The following is an 8,950-nucleotide window of genomic DNA, read 5'->3' as shown; positions in this document are numbered from 1 at the left end:
CCCGTGACCTGCTGTTTGGGGCTGAGGCTTCAGTTCCTTCACCTTCCACCCACAAACCTCTCTACCCACTTCCTCCTCCTCGCCCTCTACGAGTTTTATGCCTCAGCTTCCCTGGGAAAGCAAGAGGGGGGCGAATCTCCAGGGGTGGGTGACTGTGTGCCCACATCTGTGTGCAGGCTCTTGAGCATACACGCGGGTCGAAGCCTAAGAGACGCCCTGGGCGATCATCCAGCTGCAGGGTGAGTCCTGCGCTCAGGTGGCTTGGCCCATCCTCCAGGACAAGCTGCCTGTGCGCCCCAGACAGGAAGGAGGCCATCCCAGGAGGTTATGGATGCAAACATGGCTGAAGTTGTGGCATTTCTCATCCCACGCAAGCCTCTCGAGCCAGATGACAGTCCTGTTAGCAACCACAGGGGCTGCTGTCATCCCCAGTTTACAGAAAACAATGCCTCTGTGAAATCTGTCACTGAAAGACTGACTGGACCTTCGACATCATGAAGCACTCTGTGACTCCTGCACCCCAGCTCCCATGGCTCAGGCGTGGTCCTCCTCCCACCCTGCAGCCTTACACCCTGGAGACCTGATGCAGGAGGGGAGGAAAGAGCAGGGCGGTTTCACACCCAGGTGAGCCGCCTGTCCACCAGGACATGCCCTGGTGTAAGCCCAGTTCCCCGGGTCTCCAGCCCCAGCGGCTCTGCCCTAGGAAACTGTAACTCCATTCCCAGACCCTGGGAGCTGCTGGGATCCTTCTGTTTTCTTTCTCCTCCTCCCCACTTCCCCCTCCACGACCCAGCTGTCTGCAAGAGCCCACCCCCATCCCCAGGGCCTCCGGTTCCAATTTAAGTCGGAAAGCCAAGGGCAGAGGGGACAGCAAAGAGCCCGATTCCTGCTCCCCGCTGCCAGACCACAGGCCTCAGGGCTGGTTTGTGGGACGGGGGCGGGGTAGGAATGTGGACTGCACAGTGGGCGCACTGGCTTCCTGAGCACTGCCACCTGTTGCCCCAACAGGACAAGATCTGGAGGTGGAGGAGGCAGGCAGGGGTGTGGGGATTCCCCCACATGCATTTCCCCCCCGCCCTGCCAGAACAGCCCCATCCTTCTGCTCCTGCCCAAGCCCACCCAGGACGTGGTCCCATTCCCTGCCCCCTAAATGTCCCTCCCTTGCTCTAAACTGCCTGGCTTGTCACTGGGGCATCCATGGTGACATAAACATTCACCTTCCTTAGTGATGAGGATGTCGGGGTGGGGGGGGGCTCTGTCTAGTTGTGTGTCAATTTCTTCCTCAAATGAAGCCCCCACCTCCAGTACGGAGCTGGGGGTGGGAAGGGAGGAGTCCACCCATCTTGCATGTCAGTGCAGGGGGTGGCTGAAACACCAAATGTCCACAGAAAGGGTCTCATGATGTCGATCTGGCTTTGAAGTGCCATGAACCCCCCCCCAGCTACCCCAAGGCACCCACTTGTGTTTCTCTGCACAAAGCAGCTCACCCCAGCACCCCAGGGTGCCGAAACTCAAAGAAGGAGAAGGGGAGATCTAGGTACAGGACTCCCAGCAAGGTTCACACTACACCTTGTCCCAAGACCAGGCCTTGTCTGTTGTTGATCCATTCATAAGCATTTATTGAGGGCTGACTGGATGCCCAGTACTAGGGAGACGGCAGATGGCACAAAGGGTGGGGTCCCCAAGGACAGGGCGATTTCAGCTCTTCCCTTGCCAACCCCGGGTCATCCCCAGGGCTCAATCCCAGGCTGGGGGGAGGGTCTGGGAGTGGGGGCAGTCGTCATAGGGTGGGTCTTCCTGGAAATCCAGCCGAGCCCGGGTGCCCTTACCCAGGTGTAGGCAGCCTCCTAGGTGGACATGGAGGGAGAGCAGGAGGGCGAAGGCTCAGACTTCCCGGCACCTCTGAAACCTAGTGGAGGGGGAGGGAGAGAAATGCTTAATCACAGGCGACGATGACTCAACGCTCCCCAAGTTGCCCACGGATTCGGCCTCCGCGCCTGCTGGACCTCTGGCGCCACCCAGGGGCTGCTCCGGAGACAGCGACCCCGTGACGTCTCTGGCTCCGCCGGGCGGCCCCGCTGGGACCCAGAGCCCGAGACAAAGCACAGGAGTTCCGATTCTGCGACTGTGGTGCCCTCTCGTGGCCGCCGTGCTCTGGGGTCCCCGGATCTGTTACTCCCAAAAGTTGTTCATCAGAAAGGCTGGCCGCAGGACACCATCTTCCCTATGTCCTTTTGGCCTCCAGCGTCTCCCAGTGAGACAGCATCAAACCTCACAGGAAACACTATCTTCTCCTGGAGGCAGTCTTTCATGCTTTCTTTTTTTTGTGAGACGGAGTCTCTGTCGCCCAGGCTGGAGTGCAGTGACGTGACCTCAGCTCACTGCGACCTCCGCCTCCCAGGTTCTAGCGATTCTCCTGTCTCAGCCCCCCGAGTAGCAGGGATTACAGGCGCATGCCACCATGCCCAGTTAATTTTTTGTATTTTTAGTAGAGACGGGGTTTCACCATGTTGGCCAGGCTGGTCTTGAATTCCTGACCTCAGGTGATCTACCTGCCTCAGCTTCCCCAAGTACTGGGATTACAGGCATGAGCCACCATGCCCAGTGCTTTTTTTTTTTTTTAAGACGAGGTCTTGCTGTGTTGCCCAGGCTGCAGTGCAGTGGCACCATCTCAGCTCACTGCAGCCTCTGTCCCCTGGACCCAAGCGATCCTCCCTGGTCAGCCTCCCAAGTAGCTGGCACTACAGGCACACACTACCATGCCCTGCTAATTTTTTGTAGACACTGGGTTTCACCATGTTGCCCTGGCTGGTCTCAAACTCTTGGGCTCAAGCGATCCTCCTGCCTTGGCCTCCCAAAGTATTGGGATTACAGGTGTAAGCCATCACACCTGACCCTTTCATGACTTTAAGAAATGTTCACTGCAAAGCTGCCTGAGAGTAGTTGGGAAGGGTCGTCCTCTCCCAGTCACTATCCTCCAGGAGCTCACAGTCTGCTGGGGGAGGCAGTGCCCAAACACACCTAGTTAGACTGGCCCCTCCTCTGTTAGCTGACTTCCTCAAAGGCAATTTAAGTTGCTAGAACGAGTTTCTCTTTTAAAACCTCACTGGGGGCCAGGCATGGTGGCTCAAGCCTGTAATCTCAGCACTTCGGGAGGCTAAGGTGGGTGGATCTCGAGGTCAGGAGTTCAAGACTCAGCCTGGCCAAGATGGTGAAATCCCGTCTGTACTAAAAATACAAAAATTAGCCGTGCGCGGTGGTGGGTGCCTGTAATCCCAGCTACTCGGGAGGCTGAGGTAAGAGAATCGCTTGAACCCGGGAGACAGGTTGCAGTGAGCCAAGATCGCGCCACTGCACTCTAGCCTGGGTGACAGAGCAAGACTCCATCTCAGAAAAATAATCAAATAAAAGAAAGAAAGAAAGAAAACCTCACTGGGGCCAGGCGTGGTGGCTCACGCCTATAATCCTAGCATTTTGGGATGCCTAGGCAGGAGGATCACCTAAGCCGTGTTTGAGACCGGCCTGGGAAACATAGTAAGACCCTGTTTCTACGGGAGGAAAAAAAACACACCAGGTATGGTGGTGCACACCTGTAATTCCAGCTACTCGGGAGGCTGAGGCAGGAGAATCGCTTAAACCCAGGAGGCAGAGGTTGCAGTGAGCCAAGATCGCACCACTGAACTCCATCCAGCCTGGGTGATAGAGCGAGACTCTATCTCAAAAAAAAAAATTAAAAAAAAAAGGAAGAAAAATAAATTAATAAATAAATAAAATAAAAGTCTTCTTTCTGCATCTATAATAACCCTACGGGCCGGATGTGGTGGCTGATGCCTGTAATCCCAGCACTTTGGGAGGCTGAGGAGGGTGGATCACGAGGTTGGGAGTTCGAGAGCAGCCTGGCCAACATGGTGAAACCCCATCTCTACTAAAAATACAAAAATTAGCTGGCCATGGTGGCAGGCGCCTGTAATCTCAGCTTCTCAGGAGGCTGAGGCAGAAGAATCGCTTGAACCCGGAAGGCAGAGGTTGCAGTGAGCCAAGATCATGCCACTGCACTCCAGCCTGGGTGACAGAAAGAGACTCTGTCTCAAGATAAATAAATAAATACATACATAAACTGGCTCGGTGCGGTGCTCACGCCTGTAATCTCAGCAGTTTGGGAGGCCGAGGTGGGCGGATCACGAGATCAGGAGTTTTGAGACCAGCCTGGCCAACATGGTGAAACCCCATCTCTACTAAAAATACAAAATTTAGCCGGGCATGGTGGCAATTAGCCGGGTGTGGTGGCGCGCGCCTATAATCCCAGCTACCCAGGAAGCTGGGGCAGGAGAATCGCTTGAATCCAGGAGGTGGAGGTTGCAGTGAGCCGAGATGGCGCCACTGCACTCCAGCCTGAGCAACAGAAAGAGACCTGTCTCAAGATAAATAAATAAATACGTAAATAAAATCAACTGCTGTTCTAAGCTCTCTCTAAGGTCTTCCCCTAACCCTTGGAGGTGGGTACTGGGGCTAATCTTACTTCACAGGGGGGCTCAGCCCCTACCCTCGGACAGGTCCCCCCCAGCCACCTGTGCAGGCACCTGCTCCTCCTCCTCCTCCTCGGCGGTGGCCTGTGTCCTGTGTCTTCGCCTTGTCAGGCCGGACCAGCTTCTTGCCTGCCGAGTTTCGGGTGGTGTGGCTGTAGACGGAGGTGTAGCCCTGGCCAGTAAGTGGGCAGAAGCGTCGGGTGTGGGCGCGCTCACGCGTGGCGCCGCACTGGGGACACACGTAGTCCCGCAGGATGGGACACAGGACCCTGCCAGCCTCGTCCTTCAGCACGTGGGACTGGTAGATGGCCCGGGACTCGCCGTTGTGTTTGCAGAAAGAGCACAGGCGTTCGGGAGCTGGCGAGGACTCCAGGCTGCGCTTCTGATCCTTGGGTCCCGGCACTGGCACCGACTCCGGCACTGGCATCGGCTCCAGGGCTGACACCGGCTCCGGCGCTGACACCGGCTCCAGCATTGGCTCTGGCTCTGGCTGGGGGCTCAGCCTGGTTTCAGGACCCTCTTTCCCACTCAGAGCCCTAACCAGGTGTGCCAAACCCAGGTAATCTGTCCACAGGTCAAAGGTCCCCATAGCTGGGCAGCATGTGCCAGGCGGAAGGAGTCACAGAGACAAGTAACCCTGCCTGGCTTAAGCTCCCTCCTTCTGACCCCTCTCTGCTGCCCCTTCCTTCCCCTCTCTGGAGCCTGGGAGTCTGTGCTGGCCGACCCTCCTTTTACCTCCAAGGGGGTGTGAAGAGGGAGGAGCAGGCTGTGGGAGGTTCCTTATTGTCACAGGGGGGCCTGGTGCCCCACTAATACTCCTCCTAAAGGGCTGTATGGCCTCTGGCTGTGCCGGCGGACTACAGGACACAGGGTGTGTGGGGGGGCATCCTGCGATGTGCACCACACCCCCACGTACACACCTCCAGGGAATTGGGGGGCTACCCTGCCTCCCCTCCTTGTAGGAGTCCTTAGCCCTCCAGCCCCACTGGAGGATGGGGAGAATGGGTTGGAAACCCCACCCCCAAAGACTAGCAGTTACCAGTAACTTAAAGAAGTTAACTTAGTAACTTCTTTATAACTTTTTCTTCCTTCCCCTGGGCGGGGGAGTGGCCAGGTGCCCCTGGGCTCTTTGTGTGTGTGTGTATCCAGGGGGGAGGTTGCTGATGCTCCAGCTGTCTCTGAAAGGAGTGTGGTAGTCCCAGGCTCATGGGCTGGTTGCGGGGGTAGGGGGGAAGGATCATGCCCCCCGGCCCCCAGCTCTGGTCTCCCTCCAAGAGTTTTCACATCGGTTGTCTTAGTGGAACCCCCATTGAATGGATGAGCAAACTGAGGTGTGAAGCCACCTGCCCATCCAGTTATTTATAAAGACATGCACCAGGCCAGGGAGTGGTGGCTCATGCCTGTAATCCCAACAGTTTGGGAGGCCAAGACAGGCGGATCACCTGAGGTCAAGAGTTCGAGACCAGCCTGGCTAACATGGTGAAACCCTGTCTCTACTAAAAATACACACACACACACAAAATTAGCTGGGCATGGTGGCGGGTGCCTGTGATCCCAGCTACTCAGGAGGCTGAGGCAGAAGAATTGCTTGAACCCAGGAGGCAGAGGTTGCGGTGAGCCAAGATCAAGCCACTGCACTCCAGCCTGGGAAACAGAGTAAGACTCTGTCTCAAAACAACAAAACAACAACAACAACAACAAAAAGCACCACATCTGCCTCCTTCTTCTAGTTACTGGGGCCCCCTGAGGCTAGGTGCTGGGGAGGGAGCCCTTTCCTGGCGGGGGCTGCAGAGGGGTGAGAAAGAACCCTCTGGAGTTGGGAGGTGGGGGATACCAAGTTGGGCTGTTAGGAGGGGACCCCTAGTACCTACAGGTCTTCAATGTCCTCCCCCAGATGAGATCTGAGCTCAGTCCCAGGAGGGTAGGGTATGCTCAGGACTTGGACACAGGAGAGACGCTGTGCCGCTTACACAGCTCATCCACCCATCCATTCATTTAAGAAACTTTTATTGGCCAGGCACTGTGGCTCATTTTGAGAGGCCGAGGAGGATTGCTTGAACCTAGGAGTTGGAGACCAGCCTGGGCAACGTTTTGAGACCCTGTTCCTACAAAAACACTTTTTCGAAATAAGCTGGGTGTGGTGGCGCGTGCCCGTGGTTCCGGCTACTGGGGAGGCTGAGGCGGGAGGATCAACGCTTGACTCCAGTTATTAGAGGCTGCAGTGAGCTAAGGTCACACCATTGCACTCCAGCCTGGGTGACAAGAGCGAGATCCTGTCTCTAATTTAAAAAAACTATGGAGCACTCCACGGAGCAGAACTTACCACCCACATTTCAGAAAGGGGTTTTAGGCCAGGCAAAGTGGCTAATGCCTGTAATCCCAGCACTTTGGGAGGCCGAGGTGGGAGGATTACTTGAGGTCAGGAGTTTGAGACCAGCCTGGCCAACACAGTGAAATCTCGTCTCTACTAAAAATACAAAAATTAGCCCACCGTGGTGGCAGATGCCTGTAATCCCAGCTACTTGGGAGGCTGAGGCCAGAGAATCACTCAAACCCTGGAGGCAGAGGTTGCAGTGAGCTGAGATTGGGCCACTGCACTCCAGCCTAGGCAACAGAGTGAGACTCTGTCTTAAAAACAAAAAGTAGGGGGGGATTTTAGCTGCCCTGCCCCAGCCTGTTTACCCCCAACCCTCTAATATTTAATCCCAAATCCAGCCAGAGTCCATCCAGATTCCAGACACCAGCTCTCCTCTCCAAAGAGGAGTGGTTGGGGTCAGGGCAAAAAACAGGCTGAGTGACTGTGGCGGTGGGGGGTCCTGTCCCCAGTCCCCATTCCCCTTAAGCCGTGTCTGGCCCAGCCACAGTGACATTCATCCCCCGGTGGGTCTGGCCTCGGTCCTCACAACCCACCGACAACAATGAATGTTGATTGTGACCTCGGCTGTGGCCTAGGGGAGGGGACGTGCCCAGGCTGGATTGGGGGCTCCCCAGGCCCCCCTAGATCTGGAAGGTCAGAGTCACCGGCAGGAGGATGGCAATTCCAGGCCTCAGGGTCCACTCAACGGTCGATGGTTTGCCTGAGCTGCCCAAACTCACCGACAGGTTGAATGTTCCCCCAAACCCTTGGCAAATTTTCCGGGACCTGGAGTCGGGGGTGGGGTAGGTGGCAGGGAACCAGAGAGCATGAAGAGGGAGAGGAGGAGAGAGTAAGGAACCCCTTTTCTCTCATGAAATAAACAAACGCTTTTCAGGTGCTGTTTGCACCTAGATCTGGGAAAAACACAAGGCAAATATAAATGATAGTAAATAAAATGTAGCCTTTGCTATGGGGATGGAGATGTAGCAGTGCAGGGGAGTGCTGGCCTCAAGCCCGCTCCTTAAGTAATTCACAAAGTGATCCTGGAGGTGCAGATTACCCCCCTTTGTCAACTGGGGAGACTGAGGCCAAAGGCCACTGCTAGTCCGAGGTGGAGGAGGCATTCCAAGTGTTCCCGGGAAGTCTGGCAACGGAGGATCCTGGCCCCGAGGGCATTGATGCAACGTGGAGATAAACAAGCCATTTTAATACAATGTAATACGTTCTGGGAGCTTCACTGAGTTCCGGGCACGATGGTTTAGGAATCACAACAGCGTGAGTGGAGCGCTTGGGGGTGGGGGGTCGTCAGGTCTCTGCACTTTACAAGTGCACTGGGGCCCCACTAGACAGGGAAGAGGCAGGAGGTTCAGAGAGGGCGTCGCTCGCCCCGCGTGGGCGGTCACACAGCATCTGAACTCGGGCACTTCCGGAGGGAGTCCGCGCAGCCACGTGGGGGCTGCCCCTTGGGCCTCAAAACCGGCTGCGGCGCCCCCTCTCCATTTCCTCATCCCTCAAATGACCCCCAGTCCCTTCCTCCAGTGATCGCACAGAGTTCGGCGACCACCCCCCCGCCCCGGGTGCCCCCAGGCCTACAGGTACGCACCCCTATCTCCCACCCCCCGCAAGCCAAGCAGTGACGACCAGGGATGGGCGAGCGCGCCTTCGCCCCTGACCTGGGTCTGCGGACGGCCTAGCCGGGTGCTGCGGCTCAGGCCTGTAATTCAGTATTTTGGGAGGCTGAGGCGGGAGGATCTTTTGAGCCCAGGAGATGGAGACCAGCCTGAGCAACATAGCGAGATACCTGTCCCTACAAAAAAATTAGCTGGGTGTGGTGTAGTGAGCCTGTAGTCTTAGCTACTTAGGAGGCTGAGATGGGAGGATCGCTTGGACCCCAAGAGTTCGAGGCTCGAGGCTGCAGTGAGCCGTGATCGCGCCACTGTATTCCAGCCTGGGTGACAGGACGAGACCCCGTCGTCGCAAAAAAATAAGTAATGTCCTGGCCCCTGGCATTTCACCGAGGGGAATACTGAGGCCCAAAATAACCGCCTGGCATAACCCCAAGGTAGAT

At 56.4% G+C, this 8,950-nt stretch overlaps 1 protein-coding gene and 2 non-coding genes across 3 annotated transcripts; all 3 read right to left on the bottom strand.

The window, feature by feature from the left end:
• Nucleotides 1-1,588: 1,588 nt before the first annotated feature.
• On the bottom strand, nucleotides 1,589-8,437 carry NANOS3 (nanos C2HC-type zinc finger 3). The gene is made up of 2 exons (XM_003814849.6): nucleotides 4,581-8,437; nucleotides 1,589-1,909 (listed from the first exon to the last, which is right to left on the bottom strand). Exons 1-2 carry the CDS (start codon nucleotides 5,113-5,115, stop codon nucleotides 1,848-1,850), a joined length of 597 nt encoding a protein of 198 aa, XP_003814897.1. The 5' UTR covers nucleotides 5,116-8,437; the 3' UTR covers nucleotides 1,589-1,847.
• MIR181D (microRNA mir-181d) lies at nucleotides 7,390-7,453 on the bottom strand. Its single transcript, NR_163094.1, has one exon. It is a non-coding gene; the product is annotated as a microRNA mir-181d (primary transcript).
• Nucleotides 7,555-7,664, bottom strand: MIR181C (microRNA mir-181c). The gene has a single exon (NR_106572.1). It is a non-coding gene; the product is annotated as a microRNA mir-181c (primary transcript).
• Nucleotides 8,438-8,950: the final 513 nt, after the last annotated feature.

Source organism: Pan paniscus, chromosome 20, assembly GCF_029289425.2.
Source record: "Pan paniscus chromosome 20, NHGRI_mPanPan1-v2.0_pri, whole genome shotgun sequence".
In the NCBI taxonomy this organism is placed as follows: domain Eukaryota; kingdom Metazoa; phylum Chordata; class Mammalia; order Primates; family Hominidae; genus Pan; species Pan paniscus.
This window is presented reverse-complemented; position numbering and strand designations above follow the sequence as displayed.

Excerpts from the sequence above, each read along its gene's own strand:
- NANOS3 (XM_003814849.6), bottom strand. The coding sequence starts at position 5,115 with ATGGGGACCTTTGACCTGTGGACAGATTACCTGGGTTTGGCACACCTG. Across the intron at positions 1,910-4,580 it reads AGGAGGAGGAGGAGGAGCAG|GTTTCAGAGGTGCCGGGAAG; the intron begins GTGCCTGCACAG and ends CCCCTCCACTAG.